The sequence below is a fragment of the Alexandromys fortis genome, unplaced genomic scaffold, assembly GCF_014885135.2.
Source record: "Alexandromys fortis isolate MF-2015 unplaced genomic scaffold, M_Fortis_MF-2015_v1.1 scaffold_70, whole genome shotgun sequence".
Taxonomy (NCBI): Eukaryota; Metazoa; Chordata; class Mammalia; order Rodentia; family Cricetidae; genus Alexandromys; species Alexandromys fortis.
The window spans coordinates 2,860,144-2,887,049 of record NW_026067955.1 but is presented as its reverse complement, the minus strand read 5'-3'; the positions used below and the strand labels follow the sequence as shown (position 1 = coordinate 2,887,049).

At 36.3% G+C, this 26,906-nt stretch overlaps 1 protein-coding gene across 4 annotated transcripts in view; it reads right to left on the bottom strand.

Annotated features, from left to right (window-relative positions):
• The window catches only part of Myo9a (myosin IXA), a 202,770-nt gene that overhangs the window by 86,764 nt on the left and 89,100 nt on the right, over positions 1 to 26,906 (bottom strand). For 3 of the 4 annotated variants that reach the window (XM_050151881.1, XM_050151882.1, XM_050151884.1), the window contains exons 12-17: positions 25,352 to 25,473; positions 20,937 to 21,078; positions 16,727 to 16,922; positions 12,366 to 12,485; positions 5,776 to 5,851; positions 903 to 1,049 (exon numbers count right to left, since the gene is read on the bottom strand). In XM_050151881.1, the coding sequence (XP_050007838.1) occupies positions 903 to 1,049; positions 5,776 to 5,851; positions 12,366 to 12,485; positions 16,727 to 16,922; positions 20,937 to 21,078; positions 25,352 to 25,473 (803 nt within the window). The remainder of the gene's footprint in view (positions 1 to 902; positions 1,050 to 5,775; positions 5,852 to 12,365; positions 12,486 to 16,726; positions 16,923 to 20,936; positions 21,079 to 25,351; positions 25,474 to 26,906) is intronic. The other variant, XM_050151883.1, reaches the window with a different exon arrangement.

Genomic DNA, 26,906 nt, shown 5'->3' with positions numbered 1-26,906 from the left:
GGTACCTTTGAGAAAAGAGTAAGCAAGGACAAGTCAAGGAGGAAATACCAGCTTTGTAACTTAGGAATAAGCAGAGTTAAGCCTGAAGGTTAGTGATATGGTGCTGTAATTTCTAAGCTCTAAGCTTCACTTTCTTGTATGTAGGCAGGCTTCTATTGTCCAACACCTACTAAGATTGATTGATTTCTACCATTAAAAGATTTTTAAGATACGCCTAGATTTAATAAAGGGTTAAAAGTATACATTTCATAAAACAATCTTTCATTTCAGAAATTAAATTTTTCCTATTCATTTTTCGTATTCATCAACAAAAATTAACTTTTATTATGGCTTCAGAAAATGAGCGAATACAGTTCAGTGCTTAGAACATTGGCTAAGTTAAAAGGACTACCATGAATCTAAAGTTTTTCACCTACCAAAGTATAACTTCTTTAAACATTAGGTTTACTACAATAGAATATAAAGCATACATGGTTACATGGTTATCTTCATGTCCAAAACAATCTTTCATCAGGTAATGAAAAATAAGAATTATATGACACTACACATACATATGCATGAGATTTCTCTGTCCAAGTGCTAAGTCTAAAGAATAATAATTGTAGCAATGACAGGGAATCCTAAAAAGATCTAAATTTTTTTCTCTAGAAGAAAATAACAATAATCATTCTCTGTAATTTATATGTTTAACCTTTTGGGGTTGTGCTAGTAAATAGGGAAAACCGAAACAGAAAATAAAGCAATATTATGCATTAGACTCACAGTTTTTAAAACTAAGTACATTTCAAACTTTTTAAATCAAAATTATACCCATGAATATAATACTTCATCTTTCATTATTCGTTTTGTAAGAAAACTTATTAAAATACTCCTTTACAAAATCTATTACTAATAATACTGACGTGAGAATTCCATGAGCTCTTTCCAGGAGTTTGCTGCTTGCTGAATTAGCAAATATCCCATCTTTATCAAGCAAGGAAGTGTTGCTAGTCGGTAGTCTGCTTTGGCGAATGCCAGTTCTGACATTCCAAGAAATATCAAATGTATCACTGTGGAAAAAATTGGTATAACTTGCTTAATTGCCTCCATATTATTATATTGGTATAAAAATTACATTATAGATATGAAGCATTAAAAGATTTCAATGTTAAGCAACATAAAATGGCTTTTTTACAATGATTACCAATCAAGTGGGACTTCTTTGTCACTCAGAAAAATACGTTACTAGATTCTATGCAAATGTACAGGTAGATGAATACATCATATAGGTGACATCATTAACATGCTGTTAAACATAAGTATATATTTTATTACATAATAGAATCTATCATGCCTTTCTTTTTGAGAACATTCAAAAGCTTCCACTGGGATTTATAACATTAACAGGCCACATGATTCTATGGTTTATCTAGTTTCTTCCTGAGACATCTTATTCATAAACAAAATGTTACTGACAAATCAACCAAAAATATTGAGCTTTGGCTATAGACTGAGCACTATCATCAGCACTAGGGGCAGAGGAATTAACACACAATTATCAGTAATTATAGCACAATACTTAACTAAGGGCTTTCTGGGTAAAGGTATATATTTAAATCTCTTCAGAAGCCCATGAAAATATAAATAATATTTTAAAAGAATTAACACTTAAGAAGAAAGAGAGTAAGAGCAATAGTGATGTGTCCTTACAATATGGAAGTCATATTTCTTGGGCTTTGACTGTTCTTTCTTTACATGGACAAGGGTGAAAGAGAAAGTCTGTAATTTGAACAGCAGTATACATAGCTGAGGACAGTAATATTATACAGAAGTATAGAATAATATAGAAAATAGGGGTACTCAGTCTTTTTGTTTTTGTTTTTGTTTTGGCTTTTGAAGACAGGTTTTCTCTGTAGCTTTGAAGCATGTCCTCGAACTCACAGAGATCTGCCTGCCTCTGTCTCACAAGTGCTGGGATTAAGGATGTGCATCACCACCGCCATGATAGTCTTTTTATCTAACTTCTCCAAGAATGGGAACAGCAAAGACTATATAATCCAAGTAGTCAGTTGGAAAAAATTATAGGGTAAAATTTAGCCAACTGGAAAAGCAAAATACCCAGGATAGCCAAAACAATCCTGTACAATAAAAGAACTTCTGGAGGCATCACAATCCCTGACTTCAAACTCTACTACAGAGCTACAGTACTGAAAACAGCATGGTATCGACATAAGAACAGACAGGAGGACCAATGGAACTGAATAGAAGACCCAGAGATCAATCCACACATTTTCAAACACCTGATTTTTGACAAGGAAGCAAAAATATCAAATGGAAAAAAGCATATTTAACAAGTGGTGCTGGCATAACTGGATATCAACATGTAGAAAAATTAAAATAGGCCCATTATCTATCACCATGCACAAAACTCAAGTCCAAATGGATCAAAGACCTCAACATAAAGCCAACCACAGTGAACCTTATAGAAGAAAAAGTGGGAAGTACACTTGAACGCATTGGCACAGGGAACCACTTCCTAAATAGAACTCCAGCAGCACAGACACTGAGAGAAACAATTAATAAATGGGACCTCCTGAAAATGAAAAGCTTCTGTAAAGCAAAGGACACGGTCAACAAGACAAACGACAGCCTACAGAATGTGAAAAGATCTTCACAACCTCACATCAGACAGAGGTCTGATCTCCAAAATATACAAAGAACTCAAGAAATTGGACACCAAAGGAACACATAATCCAATAAAAAAAAATGGAGTACAGCCCTAAACAGAGAAGTCTCTACAGAGGAGTCTAAAATGGCTGACAGACACTTAAGGAAATGCCCAACATCCTTAGCCATCAGAGAAATGCAAATCAAAACGACTCTGAGATTCCATCTTACACCTGAAAGAATGGCCAAGATCAAAAACACTGATGACAACTTATGCTGGAGAGGTTGTGGGGTAAATTTCTGCATTGCTGGTGGGAATGCAAGCTGGTATAACCCCTTTGGATGTCAGTGTGGCGATTTCTCAGAAAATTAGGAAACAACCTTCCTCAAGACCCAGTAATACAACTTTTGGGTATATATCCAAAGCATGCTCAATTGTGCCACAAGGACATGTGTTCACCTATGTTCATAGCAGCTTTGGTTGTCATAGCCACAACCTGGAAACAGCATTAATGCCTCTCGACCAAAGAATGAATAAGGAAAATGTGGTACATTTATACAATGGAGTACTACACAGCAGAAAAAAATAACGACAGCTTGAATTTTGCAGGAAAATAGATGGAGCTAGAAAACATTATTTTGAGTGGGGGAATCCAGACCCAGAAAGACAATTATCACATGTACTCACTCATAGGTGGTTTTTAAACATAAAGCAAAGAAAACCAGCCTACAAATCACAGTCCCAGAGAATTTAGACAACAATGAGGACACTAAGAGAGACTCACAGAGATATAAGCTACATGGGAAGTAGAAAGTATAAAAAGACAAGATCTTCTGAGTAAATTGGGAGCATGGGGACCTTGGAGGAGGGCTGTAGGGGGGAGGAGAGAGTTAAGGGGGTGGGCCGAGAAAAATGTAGAGCTCAATAAATATCAGTGAAAAAAATAGCAGTATAAAAAATTTAGCCAACTGAAAGGGAACACAATGATGTTTTAGGAAGTGACTTCACATCAAAACAGACACTGTTTTTCAATCTTAAACATGAATAGTTGATCAATACTAGACATTAAAAAAAAAAGGCCCTTGGCATGAAAAAGAAATCGAAACAGAAAATAACTTTAAGAATACCAGGTATGCTGTTCCCAGCTCTCTGGAGGCCGGGGCAGTTTGAGGGCAGCCTGGTATAGAAGAGATTATGTTTCAAAAACCAAAACAAGGAACAAGAACAAACACAAAAAACCTTAGAAGAAAATGGTCTAGGCATGAGGGGAAGGGGCTACAAGTAATATTCTTAAGAGAAAGGAAAGAATACTGAGGGGACTGTAGAGATGGCTCAGTGGTTAAGAGCATTGCCTGCTCTTCCAAAGGTTCTGAGTTCAATTCCCAGCAACCACATGGTGGCTCACAACCATCTGTAATGAGTTCTAGTGGGTGCTCTCTTATGGCCTGCAGGCATCCATGTAGACAGAATATTGTATACAGAATAAATAAATAAATATTTAAAAAAATACTGAGAGAGCAAACTTGAAACTTTTGAAATTAAGTACATCAATAATATATGAATAAGCAGAATATATTAATTCATTAGTTTAAGATAAAGACTTGACACCAACTATATGTCAATTATTCTATTACTGCACATCCAACATTAAAAAATCTTTATATGGTTTATATTAAGTATGCGGAGATTAATAAGCAACAGGAAAACATTTTCTAGGTCATATAGCCAGGTGAAGAAAAAAACTTATAAAATAAGGTCTCATAGACACAGCTCAGCTTAAATAATGATGTCAGTTGTGGTGCTACAGGCCTGCAATCCTAAGACTGACAAAGGTGAGACAAGAGGTCCAAGAACTACAGATCAGGTACAGTTACACTGAGGAGCTCAAAGACAGCCTCTGCAATTATATAGGAAGACTGTCATTTGACAAATAAGATCTTAATTAATAAAATAGTGATTCGAAGAAAATGAAGTCATTACCTGGTTAGAGAGAACAAACACAAAATCCCTGAAATGGGCATGTTATTGATGAGTCTAAGATACAGTGATAAAGAGATCATGATATATGTGCCTTTTTAGAAAGCTAAAGGATTTTGGCTTTCACTTGAATGAGTGAGAATATATCATGATTTTAAGTAAAATATTAACGTAATTCATTTTATGTATAAAAATAATCATCTGGTTTTGGACATTGAACGCCTAATTAATTTAGAATAATTCATGCAAAATATGACAGCATGAAATGATGTGATGGAAGTAGTTAAGTTATGATAAAAATTCCCAGGTATCATTTGAGGGCAAAGTTGACACGGCTTGATGGCATAACAAATGTACATTGTATGAGAAAGAATTATAAATCACTCGAAGATATATTTAAACCAGTAACAGCAGACTTACAGGTGAAGAAATGAGAGATGAACAAAACCAAAAAGAAATAATAATATAAAAGAGAAGATCAAAAGAGGTCAAATGTTTTAGTAAAGATTGTATAGAGTACCCACACCTGAAGAGTGGAAGTATCATGGAAAAGGCTAAATAACCAACAATTTAAAAAGTTTAAAGCATTTAATTCAAGCCTATCAGTTTGATATCTGGCTCACACATGGGTGAAGGAAAGAACCTGGTCCCCTTCTAGTCCCCTAAGTTCTCTGACACATACTATGCACATTCTCAACCCCAACAAACACAAAGTCCACAACTAATATAAAAACTGGAAGTCATAGCACACAGGTCTGTAACCCCAATTCTCCTATGCTAAGACACAAGGTGGAAACACAACAATCTCCAGAAGCTTGTGAGCCAGCTATCCTGATTTATTAGTGAACAACAAAGAGACCGAGGCACCTCAAACAAGGTAAAACACAAGAACACATGCCACATATGTGCCATGACATATGTCCCTTCGCCCTTACACACACAAACACATCCCAACATATTTCTCACAAATATACAAAAGCATAAATCTGAGTAAGTGTGGTGGTGGCACACACCTATTATCCCAACACTCAAACTGAGGCAGGAAAATTAAAAGATGAACGGATGCCATGCTGCACAGCAATATCCAAAATTATCAGTAAGATTGTTATTCAGCTCATATTTCCTTGTAAATATATTTATACCAAACTTACTGTTGATTTTTTTCATTTAGAGTATTCATGCCCTGGAGATCAGAAAGAGGTGTTCTTGGGTTTTTACGGGTTATACCTAACAAAAAAAAAAAAAAAAAAAAGGAGAAAATTTCAAACCAGTGTACTTTCAAAATACTAAAGGAAAATATTTTCTAAAGACAAAAAAGAATAAACTTAGTTTTTGAATAAATGTCAGATACTAGGAAAAGTTTTGTAACTATCAAAACCACAATTTGATTAAATGAACCCAAGTAGGAAATTTAGAGTAAATTCTTAATTATTTCATTTAAGCATTAACATTAGGAAATATAGAAGCAAATGGGCTGAAGACTAAAAACACACAAAATTCACAAAACTGGAAACACTTCTAACCTGACTCCTTTGTATCATTTTTTGGCAACAAATACACTGCTGATATGTAAACATAAACTTTAGAGATCTATTGATCTTACAAATAAAGACACTGGAGATCAAATAATGTTTCCTTATGAATCTTGTGAATATATAACAAGAGAATTTTCTTATAGGCCCTGTATATACAAGGTCAATTTTATTATACATACACACACACGCACACACACACACATTTAAGATACACTAGAAAGGAAGATATCACACATCTTTTTAAAAAATAAGTCATACAGAGAAAATCCTAAAGAATATACAAAATATTAAATCTAATACTGCAAAAATACAGGAAATTAATCGATGTATAGAAATCAATTCTATTTCTGTACAACTGTAATAAACGATCAAAAATCCATTCATAAAATCAAAATAATAATATAGAACTAAGAAAGAAATCAAGAGTCAAATCAATAGAATGATATACATAGTCATGATAGGGCAGTATATTTTTAAGATTTTTTTTCTCTTCAAAATAATCTACATGGATAAGTCTTTGATTATATTTTGCTTGTAAATACATTATTGGATATTCAGAATTATAAACTATTAAAGATGTTGTTTCCCAGGCTGTGGTATGGTTTTTGCTCTCTTAATATTATTTGAAAAGCACTAAGTTCTCAATTTAGAAAACCCTAACTTACCTTTTTTTTTCTACCTTTAGCTCATGTTTTTTATCCTAAGAAATCTTTGCTTGTTTTCTTTTTTCCTAGTTTTTCTGACAAATTTAGTGGCTTTGACCCTTAAATCAGCATGACTCATTTCAAGGTAATTTTTTATGACAAAAGAGTATTCTTAAGGGCTGGAGAAATGGCTCAGAGCACTGGCTACTCTTGCAGAGGTCCTGAGTTCAGGTCCCAGCAACCACATGGTAGCTCATAACTATCTATAATGAGATCTAGTGCCCTCTTCTGGTGTGTGTGCAGGCACACAAGCTAAGTAATTAAAAAAAAAAGTATTCTTAAAAAAATGGATACCAAGTTGTTCAATGCCATTGGTTTGTTGAAAATCCTTTACTCTATTCAACTATCTCAGCACCTTGGTAGAAAACAACTATGTCTCACACACACACACACACACACCCCACATGGATCTATTTCTGTACTTTTGATTTGGTTCACAGATTTCCTTTCTTCCCTCCTCTGCTCTTTTCCTCCCATTTCCTTCCCTTTCTGCAACACCATGTACGGAACCAAGGGCTTTGAGCCTGATACACAAGTTCATACTACTGAGCCACTGCCCCAACCCCAAGTTCTCAACACACACTTTTGTTTTTTTTTAACTTTTGAGAAAAGTTCTCACTAAGCTACTCAGGCTGTTTTTTTAAACTCTTCCTATGCCTGACTCATAGGAATGTAAGATTTTAAGTTGGCTACAAGTCCCATTCACCTCAGTTTCCAAAATACAAAGAATTAGGAGTTGCTTATCTGGGTAGTTCTAAATCAGGTCTCTAATTAGGTTGTACTCAAGCTGCCTAGTAAGACTGCAGTCATCCTGGGACTAGAATGAAGATCCACTTTCGGGTCATTCAGACAAGCTGCTGAAGAAGCCTAGTTCCTTATTACCTGTTGGCTGAAGTTCTGCTGGGACTCTGAATGGTGCTGCTCACAAAAGTGGCTTCTCTGACAGTGATGTGAAAACTAACATCAAAAATAGGAATAGTAATCAGAAGGGACACACCTGCCATGTACTTCTTGCACACAGACCCACTCTTGTAAAATGTGGGAGTGGACTGGCTGCCTCAAATCCCATACTGGCATTTATAAACTTCATTTTCTAGAAGTATTAGAAATATCATAATTTTGTGTATTGATTAGGTATCCTATGAGATTGTTAAGTTCACATTTAATCCTAAGACAATGTTTTAGATTTTTACCTTTCTCTACTAACAGTCATGTGAACTAATCCCTCCTTTGTTGTTGTACTACTCTGCCTGTAACCCTGAAGTGGCTACCAGAAAAATGTCTTTACCTTGATTCTAAGGGTGGGAGGAGGGGGAGGGAAATGGGAGGCTGGGAGGAGGCGGAAACTTTTTTTTCCTTTTCTCAATAAAAAAAAAAAATCCTTAAAAATGAAAAAAAAAGAGAAATACAACCGTTTATAAAAATTGGGGCCACTGTTTCCCACTCCTTAGCTGCCAAATTTTGAAGAGAAATGGGTGCAGAAGTATGGCAGACTTTTTCTTCATCTACTGAGACGATCACATTACTTTTTTTTTTTTTTTTTTGGTAGATGGTTAACACAGTGAGTTAACTTAACATGTTTTGGATCTTGGCTATCTCCCTAAGGCCAATGCATTAGAAATCTGACTCTCAGTTTAGCCTAAGATGGTAGAACTTTTTAAAGTGCTTGGACCTGGTGGTAATTATTTGGATTATTAATAGTGCATGCACAACAGTGATTCTCTTCTCCTTGCTTCCTAGCCTTGAAGTAAGTTTTGTTCTACTACCTGCTAATCTTACAGTATGTTGCCTTATCTAAAGCAACAGCATAAACATATTATAGACTATTATTTGCTTTCTGTATCACTGATTTTTAGCTCTTGGTATCATTTGCTTGCTTTTCCTTTTTAAAGATCTAACATGTCCATCTTTCTAGACTCTTAAGGTGAAAGCTTTAATCATTATTTTAGTGCACTTTTTCTTAATGTAAAAATTTAAGGGCTAGAGAGATCTCAGCAGTTAAGAGCACTTAACCATTCTTCCAGAGGACTGGGTTCAGCACACAACAGGCAGTTCATAAAAACCTGTAACTCCAGCTCCAAGGGATCTGACTTCCAAAACCACCTGTATATATGTGGTATACACAAATACACACACATATACACACACACCAAAATAAAAAGGAATAATTTTTTAAAAGGAAGAATTTAAAGCTACTTTTTTTTCTTTATAAACACTTTAAATGCATTCCAGACATGTAGTGTGCTGTAATTATGTAAGATTAGTACCAAAATATTTTAAAGCTGCATCAGAATGTAATTGCAGTGGAAAACAGAATACATACCTAAAAAAACTGAAAGCATCAATATGCAGAAATTAGGAAACTGCTAATGCACAATTTCTCCATGCAGCCTAAGCTGAAATGGGACACATAAACTACAATATGGTCCAATCTACAGATTCCAGGCTCAATCATAAAGAAAAGCAAATGACCTATATGCAACTACTTTAAAATTAAGTAAAGTTCATTTAAGCTGTCCTCAAAGAATTTGTAGACTGTTTTCAAAGGTTGAGAATACCAAAATGAACAATTAGAATGAGGACTGTGTATCTTTAGAAATAATAATAGCTGGTGGAAGCCCAGTGCACTGGTGCAGACCCCAACAGCCAGCCAGCAGGTGAAAGACTTGCAGGCAGGCTACCCCACTACTACTGCCACCCACTGGACTCCGTTTCTACAAGATGTACTCCGCCACACAATCACACCTACCCCGGTCCCCCTACTCCCAGCAGACACTTATCAACAGGACAAAACAGCAGTCTACAGAATAGGAAAAAAAAATCTTCATCAACCCCACATCGGACAGAGTGGGTTGACCTCCAAAATATATAAAGAACTCAAGAAACTAGACATCAAAATACCAAGTAATTCAATTTAAAAATGGGGTACAGATCTCAACAGTGAATTCTCAAAAGAAAAATTTCAAATGGCCAAGATACACTTAAAGAATTGTTCGACATCTTTAATCATCAGGAAAATGCAAATCAAAATGACTATGAGATACCATCTTACACCTGTCAGAATGGCTAAGATCAAAAACACTGATAACAGCTTGTGTTGAAGAGGCCATGGAATAAAGGGAACAATCCTCCACTGCTGGTGGGAGAACAAAATTGTACAACCACTTTGGATGGATATCAGTACGGTGGTCTCTCAGAAAAATGGGAATCAATCTACCTCAAGACTAAGCAATACCATTCTTGGGCATATACCCAAAGGATGTTCAATCACACTACAAATAGCATGCTCAATTATGTTGCTAACAGAATTATTCGGAATAGCCAAGACCTGGAAACAACCTAGATGCCCCTCAACTCGAGAACAGGTAAGGAAAATGTGGTACATTTACACAGTTGAGTATTACTCAGCTATAAAAAACATTGACCTCCTGAAATTTGCAGGCAAATGGATAGAACTAGAAAAAAAATCATCCTGAGTAAGGTAACCCACAACCAGAAAGACAGACATGGTATGTACTCACCCATCATAAGTGGATATTAGGAATATAATACAGGATAACCAACCTACAATTCACAGCCCCAGAGAGGTTAGATAGCAAAGAAGGATGCATGGATTTCCCTGAGAAGGGGAAATAGAAGAGAAGTCCTTGGTAAAGTGGGGGAGGGAAAAGAAGTGGGAGAATGGGAACTTGAAGGAGCAGGCTGTGCCAGCTGGGTTCTGGACAGAGTAGGAGAGTAAAGAAAGAGATGTTTTGATAGAGGAGTGGCATTTCAGGGTTAGGAAGAAACCTGGTTCCAGGGAAACTCCTAGGAATCCAAAGATGATCCCAGCTAAGGTTTCTAGCAATAGTGAAGAGGGTGATTGAACTGGCCTTCTCCTATGAGCAGATTGGTGACTACTCTAATTGTCATCAGAGAGCCTTTATCCAATATATGCAGCGATCCTCAGCCAAGCACTGGGAGGAACTTTTAAGTCTTCCTGAAGAAAGGGAGGGGTGACTGTACTAGCTAGGGAGTTCAAGGTCAATGATGGGGTAACCACAGAGACAGGACTCTGAAACAATTGGAAGTCTGCATGGGACCAACCTAGGCCCTCTGCTTATGTGACAGTTGTGTAGCTTGGTCTGTTTATAGGGCTCCTGGCAGTAATATCATGACCTTTCCCTGGCATTTAGCTGGCTTTTGAGAATCTGTTCCCCATGCTGGATTACACTGACCAGACTTGATGCAGGGGGAAAGAGCTCACTACTAGGTGCTACCTCAACTTGATGTGTCATGCTTTGTGCAAGCCCATGGGAGGCCTGCCCCTTTCTGAATGGAGGCAGAGAAGGAGCAGATGGGGAGAAGGGTATACTACAGTGGGAGGAAGACTGGACAGCTGGAGAGGGAGGGAGAGGAAACTGTGGTTGGTATGTAAAATAAATGAAAGTTAAATTAAAAAAAGAAATAATAACAATAGTTAGAAATAAATTCTAAAGACACCTCTTTAAAATGACTTACTTTCTTCCTACAAGAAAAAAATTACAATTTTTTTTTCAAAATACATTATACATTTTTTATACCAATACAGTGAAAAAAAATAACTCACCATATTTATTTTTAGCACTTCTACTTAATCTTTTATTAAGTAAAATGTTATGGAATTTCAACTAGAAAGCTAATAAAAGTAGTAACCTAAACCTGTGATAATTTATTAGATGACCAAAGCATATTTTGAATAAATTTGGTCCACACAAATAACTTAGTTTTCTGAAGAACCCATTTACTATCACAATAGGAGTAAGCCCAATTATTGTAACCACACACCAGATAAAAGAACCTATTTTCATGCAGACTTACAAAGACCAAAGGAAGAAATGGAGATCAAGTGCATCTTTTATATCAATTTTAAACAATAAACAGAAATGCATTCTGATTCTATTATTCTTTATGCTAAACAGTGATGTGGTGACTTCTCTTATATCAGACATAGAAAGTCTCAATCAAGAGCTGTAATCAACTTAAATGGATGCTCCAGAGATTCGAAATTATAACACTGCTGATGCAGGACTCAAGTGTAAGCAAGTACAAAATTTAGCAAGATATGAAGAAACTTTGGAAAGTGTTGAATATCATGATTACTGTGATAATTTCATGAGTTTCTATATATGTAAGATTTACCAAATTGTTCTCTTATATTTAACTGTAATTATATTTCAGTAAAACTTTCAAAAAGGAAAAAAGTACTATTCATTTTTATGATATAAATCTTGAAAAACAAAAATACAAACCATTTCAGTGATGGCAACCTAGATAATTAACTATGTGGTGACCATCATAGCAAACAGTTACCCACATTAAAGAACAGGCATATCACCAATTTCAAGAGAAAAATTAGAGTCCAAGTAAAGGATTGTGAAGATCATGTTGCCTATACAATCTCCATGCCACCTTCATAAATGCTCTTGATTTCCATTTCCAAATAGATGTGACAACACTGGGTTTGAGGATTTGCAGCCTTACTGTACTTCTCTTCCTTGCACCTCTGCAGAATCTCTAAGCTCCTCTGGTGGACTGGGTGTTGGAGAAAGCTAAAACTATCCATACTTTTCAAAATTGCACATGGCGTTGTATCATCATGTCCTTAAGAAGCAAAACAAAACAAAAAAATGGAAAAAAGAAAAGACATGTGAGCCCAAACCAATTAAGAGAATAAAAGACAATGCTGCCAACTCTCTTAATATATTGTAAAATATCAAATAATGTGAACGATTTTACCCAATTAACAAATAATAGGAAAAAAACAAATATTCTTTTCAAATATCCAAAATGTCTATTTTATTAATCAAAGTATTCTGAGCTAATGCCATATCAAAAACTCTAAGAACATTTCAAACAATTTGTATCATTTGGTTGTTCTTCAAAAACTATTCCTTTCTGAAATATCTTTAGTATGTAGTTGGCAACATTGATAGAATCCGAGAGAAATTATACCTGAACAATTTACCATAACATTTAACATTTCCTTTACAAATCTGGCAATCAACCACACTTGAACATATTCTGTCAAGTGTGTGGTAAGTGTAAGGAGTAAAGCTCCAAAGAACAGAAACCCAAATAGCACTTTTGTATTTATAAATCTGAAGAAATAGTTGGAGAATATTTTATCTCACCACTGGAAAAGAAGATAAAGGTGAATGTGGGAGAGACAGAGATAAGTGAAGACCAAAGCCCCAAATAAGTGCTATCCAGTGAATCATTCTAGCAATAAGACATTGAGGGATGTGGAGAGGGCAGCTTCAATACCACAAGTATTAGCAAGAAATTTCTTTAAGATAAAATACTAAGTTCCCATTTTTTCAGAAAAGATGGACTCTCAGTGTCATTCACTTAGTGATTACCTTAAGACTTAAGGAATAATGATTACATTTAACAATTTTGCCTTTGTAAATGAAAAATATATAATTTAGGGACAAATTAAGTGAAATATAATGAATTGAAGGTCCATTAATATACTTTATTATATGCCTAGGAATGGGATTCAGTGTTATAACTTACAAATAAATAGTTCTCAAGATAGTCATTTTAAAGCTCAAAGAAAGAGTAATTCAAAAACCCTTGCAAAGTATTTTTTCATCTTAATGAAATGCCCTAAACTTTATTTCTAAACTCAGCGAATATTATATTACTTAGCAGAGAGAATACAATCTTATTATTCATTAGCTAGTACATAAAAATAGGTTTTTTAAAAGATAAAATCTACTTAAAGAATCTTATCAAACTTGGGTTGGAGAGATGGCTCAGCCTTTAAACGCTAGGCTCCCAACCAGAGACCAGGAGCCTCGAACCAGACCAATGACTCTTTGCAATGAACACTTGCAAGTAAAGATGTATGGACAAAGGTGTATTGGGCATGACTTGTAATGTCGCACTACAGCTTCCATGATGAGATTTGTAAAGCCTTCTCTTTTTTTACTTTTCTCATTTTATTTTGCTGGGGGTGAGGGAGGGTTGCAAAGGCAGATGCAATGGTATGGTGTTGTTTTTCATTAAATTCAGTAGCTGTCCTGATAAGCAGTTGCAACTCCACAGCTACTAGTTGTGGTGCAACTGCGCTGGCCACAGCCAGGTGGAAATTTTGTTCCCTCAGACACAGACTCTATTAAGGCTGCTAAAGCAAGCATTACCTAGATCTCTAGCACTCTACAGAACTCAGGATTCAAAGGTTAAGGTGAAATTTTGTTCACTCAAAAAGGCTGAATAGCAAACAGTTAACCTTCTCTCCTAACTCACATCTCCCCCAAAATGGGGTGTCTTTCTGCTCTGCCACCACTTAAGAACCCTAGCTACACATGGTTCCTCCCTACTACTTTCTGTAAGCTAGTTGCTAAACAAATATTTCACAGGATAAATGAATGTAACACATCTTCAATTAATATTCCACACCAATATGGGGGAAAGAATGGGATCAAGATACATGACGTGAAAAACACACAAAATAAATAAGAATCTTATCAAAATGATAATAAAATGTTATGTTTAAAACATCATTTGACAGAGAAAAATGTACTCTTACAGCTATTCAGATAATTTACGTAAAACAGCAAACTTAAAAATAAAATCCATTTCAAACATTCTAACAAGTTGATGAGAAGTAAATATGTTGTTAAAATGGATCCTCTTTTACCAAAATAACTGCAAATATTTAGTGTTTTATAAAAGAGAACTCACCATCGTTTCATTGCCACAAGATACTTTGATAAAAAATACTCAGTTTTCATTATTACCAGTAATTTTACCCTTGGTGGTCAGGTATCACACTAGCCTGAATATGGATGGCAGTCAGGTAACATGAACAAGTTTGAGAACAAAAAGAGGACATCTGTATGAATTATACTTATAATCTATGCAACCAATACATAATTTGATAATCTATTAAAAATAAATCAAGAAGATGTAAAAATTACTTTGTGAGAATATAGTTATTAAAACACATTAAATTTTAAGAAACCGTTAAATATTACTATACCAATTGTTCTCTATTTTCCATTTGATATAACAGTGTCAATGGGGTATTTTTCTATCTTTGTAGTTTTGTGATTCAATGTCACATATAATGTTTTAAATAATCTGTGTCCTAATTCTTTCATTCTACTTTTTTTTAACTTTTACAAGCATTTTTAACCTTTAAACACAGTTTTCCAGACTACAACACCATTTCTATACCTTAAAATTATATTCTTCTTGTTCTTCCAACTAAATATCTCAATATAAAGATAGCTTAGTATCTAAAAAAAACTTTCCTAAAAACTTCTTTAAAAAAAAATCACTTAAGAGGAAAAGCAGATTTAACGTAGTTCATTTGTTTCTCCAATAAATTTTGGGTTTTTTTTGTTTGTTTGTTTGTTTTTTGTTTTTGTTTTTCGAGACAGGGTTTCTCTGTGGTTTTGGAGCAGGTCCTGGAACTAGCTCTTGTAGACCAGGCTGGTCTCGAACTCACAGAGATCCGCCTGCCTCTGCCTCCCGAGTGCTGGGATTAAAGGCATGCGCTGCCATCACCACCTAGCTCTCCAATAAATTTTAATTTTCCATATTTACAAAAAGCAGTTCACACAAAATAAGAAATGAAGTTTAAAAGCTGACTTTGAAGGGAACCACAGAAGAACAAGGAAGCACTTTCACAATTCTGCTTAAAAGTGTGTCTCAACTACATATAGATTAGAAAATTCTAACTACATGCAATGGACTAAAATTGCAGCGAGAGCAAATACTACAGCACATTCCAAAGGACCTCAAGTGCCTCAAGTGCCCTCATAAAAAATAAAATGGAAGGTTCTTATGGTATAAACAGAAAGTATCCATAAAAAAATCATTTCTAAATTTCAAACTAAAAAACTCAATGTTTTGAGAGAAGGTAAACAGGAAGGGAAAAAACTTAATGTACATATGCAGTATTGATTCTTTAAAAAGAAAAAAATGTTCTTAGTAACAAAACTGCTCAACCAATAAAGTAATTCTGTGGCACAAGACTCTACGATATTATACTGATAGACTCCAATACTTTTGTTTCCTAATTTGTTTTTCATACTAAATTACAATTTCATTTGTAGAAAGAAATACAGATAAACAAAATGGAGAAAACACTTAAGTTCTGAATCAATACATGATTATCAGCATGCATTTTTGTCCTTACTACCATATGTTTTATACTTGTTGTGGAGGTTTGAATGAGAGTGCCCCCATTTGCCCATATATATGAATGCTTGGTCTGCATTTGGCAGAACTATTTGAGAAGAATTATGAAGTGTGGTCTTGGAAGAGGTCACTGGGGCTAGGCTTTTGAGGTTTGAAAAACTCCTCACCAGGCCCAGTCTCATTCTCTCTGCCTGGAACTTTCAGTTCAGATGTAAGCTGTCAGCTACTGCTCCAGCACCATGTTTGCCTAAACTATATCAGCCATTGACTACACCCCAATTTATTATTATTATTATTATTTTAGTTTTTTGAGACAGGGTTTCTCTGTGTAGCTTTGGAGCCTGCCCTGGAACTAGCTCTTATAGACCAGGCTGGCCTCAAACTCACAAAGATCTGCCTGCCTCTGCCTTTCAAGTGCTGGGATTAAAGGCGTGCACCACCACCACCGGGCCTAAACTCCAATTTAAAGCTCCCACTTATAACTAGACTTGGTCATGGCACTTCATCACAGAACAGAAACCCTAAGACACTCATTATTCCTATCACTATTAATGAAAATATAATGACGTATACCTACATAAAAGAGAAACCTGCATTTAATCACTTAAAGGAAACATGATTCCAGAGTATAGTAAATACAGAGCAAAATAATAGGTATTATCATGCAGATACTAGCATGGGTGGCTTACCAGTTTTTCTCTGAATGTATCTTTTACCAGCTTCCCTGAAAGCAACCACAGCTCTGAAAAAAGCTCGGAGAACTGCCCATCGGAAAACAGCTACAGGATCAATTCCAGTCATCCCAGAGACAAAAGCATTCCTGCTACTTCTCAGAAGAGCCACAATGTCTGGACGCATATGATCTGTATTTTTTTCCCGAAAATCCTATGTGAAAAAAGTACCAATGAGCTTGTGGAAAAGACTATTAAAATCAATAAGATAATAAGTGACAGGTTTGAATGGTATGTGAACAGAAATTATGGAACTGAATTCTATTCTGGATAGTTATCTGGACCATGTATCTTCTAAAAAGTGCCAGTTAAGCTGGGTGGTACACACCTTTAATGTGAAACCTAGTAACCAAAATGAATGGAAGGGAGGGAGGGAGGGAGGGAGGGAGGGAGGGAGGGAGGGGAGGGACTGATGGCAGAGCAAGGCGGATTCAAAACCAGTCTAGTCTACAGAGCAAGTTCCAGCACAGTCAGGGTAACACAGAGAAACCCTGTCTCAAAACGACCTCCTCCCACCCCCACCCCCCAAAATTAAATACCCAGTAACCTATGACACAATTGCACAAAAGTGATGCCCAATATTTCTGTTTGACATTTTGTTTGTGTGCCCTATGGAACAACAGTGGGTTTGTCTATAGCTACTTTATTTTCTTATGGCTTCTGGGGTGCTAAGAATTAAACTTAGAGCATCACTTATACTAGAAAAGCATTCTACCACAGCTACATTCTCAACCCTACTTTTGGTCTCATTCTGTTTCCTATAGTTTGAATCAAAGTTACTGAATATTTTAACTTTTGGTTAACATTTTTATCAACTTGACACTTTTATTATTATAAAATATCCCTTTTTATCTCCAGTAATATCTTTACTTTTGTCTAATTTCTTTTTTTTTTTTTTTTTTTTGGTTTTTCGAGACAGGGTTTCTCTGTGGTTTTGGAGCCTGTCCTGGAACTAGCTCTGTAGACCAGGCTGGTCTCGAACTCACAGAGATCCGCCTGCCTCTGCCTACGGAGTGCTGGGATTGTCTAATTTCTTAAATGCCTATATAATTACACTTTTTTGGTGGTGGTGGGGTTTCTCTGTGTAGTTTTTGGAGCTTGTCCTAGAACTCTTTCTGTAAACCAGGCTGGCCTTGAACTCAGAGGTTCTACTGCCTCTGCCTCTGCTGAGATTAAAGGAGTATGTCATCACCGCCAAGTCACAATGACACCTTTTAAATCAGTTATTAGTTTCAATCGACTCAGTAACATAAACAAAATATCACAGAAACAGGAATGTGTAATACGATAAATGTCTGGGGCATTTAAATATTTGGTTCCCAGTTGGTGGTATTATTTGGGTAAGTTGGTGTGTTCTTGCTGAAGTATGCCACTGGGGACCAGCTTTGATTTTAAAGACTCATACCATTTCTATTTCCAACTCTTTTCTTTGTGCTTTGCAGATCAAGATGTGAGTGAGAACTCAGCATCTGCTCAAGCCACCACACCATGCCTGCTGCTTCCTCACCATGATGAACTCTTAGCTCTCTGAAACTGTTAAGCCCAAATAAACTTTTTCTTCTATAAGTTGCCTTGCTCATAGTGTTTTATTACCACACTAGAAAAGTAACTACAATATCTAGCAATAGGCTCAAAATTTTTACTTAGTTTTACTTTGTAAATTATATCTAAACTCTGCTTCTCACCTGTGTGTTCCTTCTCAGGTATGGTACCTCCAATAGACTCAATTATTTCCAGGCATAAATCATTCACTTAGAACATCTATAAAGTATGTGGATATCTCCACAGTATATCTTGTATAAGATCTTCCCCATTTCTAATGCTACTCTTGTGATTCAATTTAAGATTTCGCCTCAATTTAAAGGGAGAAGGATAGGAGGCAGAAGAGAATCCAGTCTTGCCCTTTCTGCTGTCTGTAAAAATACATATCTTCTGCTTAATGTAGTTTCAGAGTTCCTACAATAATTTCAACAATACACACACACACACACACACACACACACACACACACAACCACTAAATTCCAATGGTGAAGTTGGTGGTAAGCATCTGTAATTAAAGCATTCAGAAGGCTGAAGCAGGACTATCACTTCACCAACACCATGGGCTACACAGTAAGAAACTCCTGAACTCCGTTAAAAACAAAAAAACACAATGTGATCTAGAAGCTCTTCAAGATTTAACCTGTTGGGGCTGGAGAGACTGGCTCAGTGGTTAAGAGCATTGCCTGCTCTTCCAAAGGTCCTGAGTTCAATTCCCGGCAACCACATGGTGGCTCACAACCATCTGTAATGAGGTCTGGTGCCCTCTTCTGGCTGCAGACATGTACACAGACAAAATAGTGTATAAATAATAAATAAATAAATAAATATTAAAAAAAAAAAAGATTTAACCTGCTGTCTGCTCTTGGAATTCATATTATCCCACTATTAGTTAATAGTCTCGTATGGCCAGGCGGTGGTGGAGCCTGCCTTTAATTCCAGCACTCGAGAGGCAGAGACAGGTGGATGTCTGAGGCCAACCTGGTCTACAAGAGCTAGTTCCAGGACAGGCTCCAAAGCTACAGAGAAACCCTGTCTCTCGGGATATAAAAAAAAAAAAAAAAAAAAGAAAGAAAGAAAGAAAAGAAAAGTCTCATATCACTGACCTCTAATCTCTAATCTACTACTTCAACATACTAATCTCGGGTCTTACTTTACAACATGTAATTCACTATCTCAACTCATCAGCATAACATTTACTTTAGGTGCTCTCTTAAGTCAAAGTGTTTTAGAAAGGTTCTCATGAATCTACAAATTTAAAGGTAATTACTTCATTACTTTAACTCACAGAAAACATTTATTTACAACACATAGCTAGAAATAAGTATAAATATGATATATGATATGCATATGAAATACTTACAAATATGTCTGTCTAGTTTTATCACTTTATCATTGTAAACACCGAACAGATAATGTGGCACATGGTATTTAATAAATAATGCTTTGGAGTTTGTTGGGTTGGTTTTTTCTTTATTTCTTAGTTTTTCAAGACAGGAATTCTCTGTGTTAACAGCCTTGGATGTTTTAGAACTCACTCTGTACATCAGGTTGGATTTGAATTTACAGAGATCTGCCTGCCTTTGCTTCCAGTGTGCTGGGATTAAAGGCGTGAACCACCATACTCAGCAGTAAATAATTCTTAAATAAATGGATCAGCAAATGGACAAATGACCTTAATTAGGATGTCTACTACAGCCAAACATGGTGATAAACCTCTGTAATCCTAGCACTTTGGACTTAGAGGCAGGAAAATTAGGAGTTCAAGGACATGCTCTTCTACATAGAAAATCAGAGACTAATCTGAGCTACGTGAGACTGTCACAAAAATAGAAAACAAAACAAAAACAAAAAACCATTGAGACACTCATCTGAAGATTTCATTTTATTGCTGCATTCCATGAAAACTTAGTATCTTAAGTGGCAAGTTTAAACTTCTGAAGATTTAAGAGTTAACCAACTCATCAGGTCCATAAAAATATATTCAGAAGTTAATATTAATAAACCTAGTAAGAATGAAAAGTCACAACTACCTAACAGTGCTCTAGAAACAGAAGTTCCTAAAAGACCATGAGTATCACATCAAAACAAATGAACTATGAGAATGAACAATGAGTTTGAGACACATAGACACAATCTGTTCTTCTAAATTTTAAAAGTTCACTAGAATGGCCTAATAGATACATCTACAGAAGGAAACCAGCAGAAAGATCAATTTAAAAAACAGATCTCAGAAAACCAAAAAAAAAAAAAAAAAAAATCTCAATTCTAGTTCTATCCTTACAAAATCCCTCCAAAAGCTACTAATGATCCAGAGACTCCAAAAACTGCATGAGAGGGTAGTATGCCACAGACAGTAACCACACATCTGGGGGAAGATTGGGGGATAGGTATGATCAAGAAACAATGTTTATACTGGGCTGTGGTGGCGCACACCCTTAATTCCAGTACTTGAGAGGCAGAGGTAGAAATAATCTCTAAGTTTGTAAAAGAGAAATATTGTCTGGGGGGAAAAAAAGAACATAAACAATGTTTACATGCAAAAATACTGTCAAGAAATAAAATGTTCTATATTTTAAAAGACACACCTCTGCTCTAAAACCACATTCAGTAAGAAATTTACTGACCTTTACTCCATATTTTACTTTTCCAGCATAATGTTTTATGATAAAAGCAGGTTCCATCACAGCTGGAAATTCAATATAAGAATTCTCTTCATGTTGATGTTTAAACTTGTCTAGTAATGTTTGATTTGTAGCCTGTGGAAAACTGAATTGGGGGGAGGTAACAAATTATGAGAAAGATGTCATTTATATAACATAACACTAAAGTACATTATAATTACAGTGTTGTCTAATATACACTATTAATGTAGTTAATCAAGAGTTCATCATGCCTAATTCAAACAGGGCCTCCAAGAAAACTGTTTTCCCAAAATTCATTTGCTAATGACCATTGTCTAAGTACTCAAGAGGTTACTACAGCCAAGGATAAGTGGGCCCCAACAGTACAGTTTGCAGCAAAAGAAGTTTTTAGAGTCATCCAGGTGATGCTGGTTTTGTAAATATGTAAAATTTTTAAGAGTTGTAAAATTGCAAGGAATTCTGCCAGATTTGAGAGAAAGAATAGGGAGATCAGTCTGAGACAGAAACCCGGAAGATGGGTATGAATGAGCCCAAGTTGTAATGGAGACGCTAGGAAGTTGGAGTTGCCAGAAACATGGAGGATCTCCAAAAAAAAAAAAAAAAAAAAAGCTACAGGCAACCAGCCTCAGAGGGTTGCCAGTAAAGCTGGAGATTGCAAAGCCAAAAAGTCCATTAGAAACCAGATTATACCATCCCATCACTTGGGTGATAGATACAGATGATCAATCAAAATTTAATGTTGCCCTAGGGGGTTTTGGTTTTACCTTGGCTAAGACCCTCCTTTCTATGCTCCCACCCTTCCCTCATGCAGAGGAATGTTGATCCTGTGGCCATCCTTACCAAAGGAATGTTAATGTGCACAACAGGCATCTTTCATTGTATAGGAGATCACAACTAAAAGTTACCTTCTGGACTTGAATTTTGGGATAAAGCTCAAACTATACAGGGACTCTTAGAGGTGAACTAAATAATTTGCATTATGAGCTAGATATAAGTCTTTGGGATCCAGGGGTAAATGGTTTATAATTTGTACATGAAATGTTTAGTCCTCAATGTAACAGTGTTCACAGGTAAGAAGTGACAGGGTCATAATAATTCACAACTGAACAAACTACTAAAAGGTATGACCTAACTGAAAGAAGTAGGTCACTAGGACCCACGTTCACCCCCTTATCTTTGTTTCTAAGATGTCCTGGGATGTGCAGCCTCCTCAAGCTCAAAGCAACTGAGCCAAAGAAACAGACTGAACTAAACTGGGATCCAAAGTAAAACGTTTCGTCTTTCATATTTCAAGTATTTTCATCACAGGGATGGAAATACTAGGAGTTTCAAATAGAAGATCTATGACAGAAAAGGGGATTCTTTCAAAAAACAGTTTAATGTTAGCATAAGTAATGAGTAATACTGTGACATGGTTATGAAGATGCTACACACCAATCTTAATGTGTAAAAGTTATTCTAAATTATAACAAATATAGAATCACGGAAGAGAATGATTACTGGCTTCAGATCATCCTAGCTTATATTACCAGTTCTTTCAGTGTGCTGAAACTTAAAGACTCTAAGTGCATTTGTAAGCCCCCTCAACCCTAAGACATTTTTCTAAAACCTTACACTCATTCTCTCTTGGAAACGGGACAGTCGCCCCCTCCCACACACACACACATATGCTGGACTGCTCATCCTCCTGTGTCCTTGTGAATAATCTTCAAACATAACTCCATTCTAAGAATTGAGGCAAAGACAACCCACAGATGTTGACTCAGTTCCTGATGTATTGATTTAGTCACTGGACCAAGGTAAGGATGGACCACAGATGCTCTCCCTTATCATCTGACCATGCAGCTATTCTCCTGCCCTGGAATAGACCAATCACTGCTAGTAACCCTTTGAATAAGTCAATCCAATAAGTTGGTAAAAAAAAAAAAAAAAAAACTACAGGTTCCCCCCTTGTGTCTGTAGCTTTTTGCTTTAAAAGATGGACTGTAACAGCTATCGGGGGTCCTTCATATCCTGAACCTGAAGGGCCCTGTCATGACAGAATAAAAATCCTCTTGCTTTTGCATCAATTGAGGCTGTGTGAGTGGTGTCTGGAGCAACTCCTCCCTGATGTTTGGACATCTAGTCCAACAAAACAAGTCAAGCAACCTTCACAACTGGTTTTCTAGTTCATAGGATGAGTGTAATGCTAGGTATAGTAGTGTTAATTGAATCAAATGCTACTAATAATTGCATCCAACACTACCTGCCACCCTACAGGGATTAAACAAAAGTTAAAAAGATTTTTTATGTTCATTTGTTCTCTCTCTTTTTCTCCCTCCTTCTGCTTTTCAAAGACAGGATTTCTCTGTGTAGTCCTGATTGACCTTGAACTCACTCTGTAGACCAAGCTGGCCTTGCTGAGATTTCCCGCCTCTGTCTCCAGAGTGCTAGGATTAAAGGCAGGCACCACCACTGTCCAGCCTTTTTGTATGTTTTCAACACTGACATTATTCTAGTAGCTGTGCATTCAAATACTATTCTGCCCTAAAAACTTTCTCTCTAAGCTTATTCCAGTGTTCTAAAGTCATTCTAGAAAGAACTATAAACTCCTGAAATTTGAAGAAGCTATAGCTCTATAGTACTATCACCAAATCTAATCCTACCTTATTTCAAGCCACTAAACCTATTGTCAAAATAAATGTCCCTTTAAGAATTCTTTAATTGTGTGGTATTCTTACTAAAAACAGGTATGGAGAGTGAAAGTGAAGAGTAAGCAATTCCAAGTACCAGCCTAGGAAAGCCTAGCATCTGCAAACTACAACTCACATACAATATTCTCATCTTACTGTCTTTAGGCAACAATTTGTTTACTTCCTAACCCAGGGTAATTTTTGTTTTTGTTTTTCAGGACAGGGTTTCTCTGTAGCTTTGGTGCCTGTCCTAGAACTAGCTTACAAAGATCCACCTGTCTCTGCCTCCCGAATGCTGGGATTAAAGGCGTGAGCCACCACTGCCCAGCTAGCCCAGGGGTAATTTTAAAGCGTACTTTGAAATGGAGAAAAAAAGATTCTAAAGAAGCAGGGTAGCCATGCAAAGAAAGGTTCTCCCAACATTCTATATTTAACAAACACTCATGGATATATGGTGTATTGGAGTTTGGGGGGGGAGGGAGGTAAAAAGAGTATCTAAAATAGTTATTCATTTTAAAGCAAGCACATTCCCTTAATTTAAGGGTTGATGAGATGGCTCAGTGAGTAAAGGCATCTGTTGCCAAGTCTGACAAGTTCGATGTGATCTCCAGGATCCACGTAGTAAAAGGAGAGATGTTGTCCTTTGACCTCCACATAAGCGGGTGCACGTGTACACTCGCTCCTCCCCCCTCCCCCCTCTCTCTCCACCATCAAATAAAATGGAAATAAATAAATGACATTCAATTTAAGAACTGAATGAGTCTACAGAGAAACCCTTTCTCGAAAAAAAAAAAAAAAGAAGAAGAACTGAGTGAATTATTGCATCCCTATAATGACAGCACTCAGGACACAGAGGCAAGAAGATCTCAACCTCGAGAACAGACAAGGCAATGTAGCTAGACCCTGTCGAGAGAGAGAGAGAGAGAGAGAGAGAGAGAGAGAGAGAGAGAGAGAGAGAGAGAGAGAGAGAGAGAACAAAAAAATCTTTAAAACATGTATGTCAGGATGTGGCCAGTGATACATTCCCCATGCTCCCATGGATGGATCAACATCCACGCGTATTTGGGTAGAACTTAGTGGATAATCAAAACAAAATAAAAGCTGAGTGTGAGTAAGTACTCCTTTAATCCCAGAACCTAGAAGGCAGAGGAAGGTGGATCTTCCATGCCAACAAAAAAAGGTGGGGAAAGGGGATGGAACATGAAATTTGGAGTGTTGCAGATAATATGGAAGGAAACAGAAAGGTTGGAGGGGAAGGAGGTGGATGTTTAATTGCATAAAGGTATGAAATTCTCAAGAATAAAATACATAGAAAAATTTAGTATCAAACTTTATAAGAGGATTCTGAAAAAAAAATTGTCAGGAGTAAAGCGCAGTCTACTTGGAAATATATATATACACATATATATATATGTATGTAGTATATATACTTGGAAATATATATATTACAGATATATATGTATAAGAACCCTTAATTCTTCATTTGAAACATTATTAGAGCATTTATCCTTACTTAAACATGAGCTGGTTAGTGGTACATGCTTGTAACATTAGCACTAAGGAGCTTAAGAACTGCTGTGAGTCTTGAGGCTAACCTGAAGCTGCAGTAGTCCTCGTCCCAACCTGGCCATAGTTACACAATGAATGACGTTCTGTCTCAAATGAAGGAGAAGCCATTCAAAAAGCACAATGATCAATTATGAAACTGAAAAGCACTATACTCACTTGCTTTCTTCATCCAAAAGATGGAGCAGTCCTGTTGGTTTTTTACTAATAAGATTTATGCAACAAGTATTATCAATATAATCTATGTTGTGCCAACTGATACCTTCAGTTCTATATTCTTCCTGGAAAAACACAAATAACAAAAAACGTATTTGTCTTTCAGAAAATAACAAGCATATGACAACAAAGTTTTTTTTTAACTATACCAGTTACATGTGGTTTTATCTGGGTAATCTAGTCTATTACACTCATATGTTTGTTTCTATACTAGTACCATGGGTTTTTTTGTTATTATGACTTTTTGACCTGAAATCAGATATAATGGTATTTTCTGCATCCTTCTTTATGGTCAGGACCATTCCAGCTATTTGGGGTATTTTGCACTTCCGTGTGAATTTTAGGATTATTTCTATAAATAGTGACATTGTGGGGACTGCACTGAATTTATATCTTACTTTTGACAGTATAGCTTTTTTACAAAAGTAATTCTTCGGATTTATGATCATGGATGATCATTCAAAAGTGCCTCCAGAACCTTTCTCTAAGTTTTCAAGACTTCATTGTACACCTCTTCTACTTCCTTGGTTAGGTTTATTTCAAGGTATTTTCCTTTTATCTGAAGTAATTAAAAATGGAATTACTTCCCAGAGTTCATTTGCTGATCATTTTCCAAGATTTTGGGAGTGATCACTGGTTCTTTTTTTTCCCTCTTCTTTATTGATATTTTATTGAGTTCTACATTTTTCTCTGCTCCCCTCCCTTGACTCTCTCCTCCCCCCTACAGCCCTCCCCCAATGTCCCCATGCTTCCAATATACTCAGATCTTGTCTTTTTATACTTTCTACTTCCCATATAGCTTATATCTCTGTGAGTCTCTCTTAGTGTCCTCATTGTTGTCTAAATTCTCTGGGACTGTGATCTGTAGACTGGTTTTCTTTATGTTTAAAAACCACCTATGAGTGAGTACATGTGATAATTGTCTTTCTGGGTCTAGGTTCCCTCACTCAAAATAATGTTTTCTAGCTCCATCCATTTTCCTGCAAAATTCAAGCTGTCGTTATTTTTTCTGCTGTGTAGTACTCCATTGTATAAATGTACCACATTTTCCTTATCCATTCTTTGGTCGAGAGGCATTAATGCTGTTTCCAGATTGTGGCTATGACAACCAAAGCTGCTATGAACATAGGTGAACACATGTCCTTGTGGCACAATTGAGCATGCTTTGGATATATACCCAAAAGTTATATTACTGGGTCTTATGATAGGGCATCTCTTGGGTATATTCCCAAGAGTGGTATTGCTGGGTCCAGGGGTAGGTTGATCCCGAATTTCCTGAGAAACCGAAACACTGATTTCCAAAGTGGTTGCACAAGATTGCATTCCCACCAGCAATGGATGAGGGTACCCCTTCCTCCACAGCCTCTCCAGCAAAGGCTATCATCGGTGCTTTTGATTTTAGCCATTCTGACAGGTGTGAGATGATATCTCAAAGTTGTTTTGATTTGCATTTCCCTGATTGCTAATGAGGTTGAGCATGACCTTAGGTGTCTTTTGG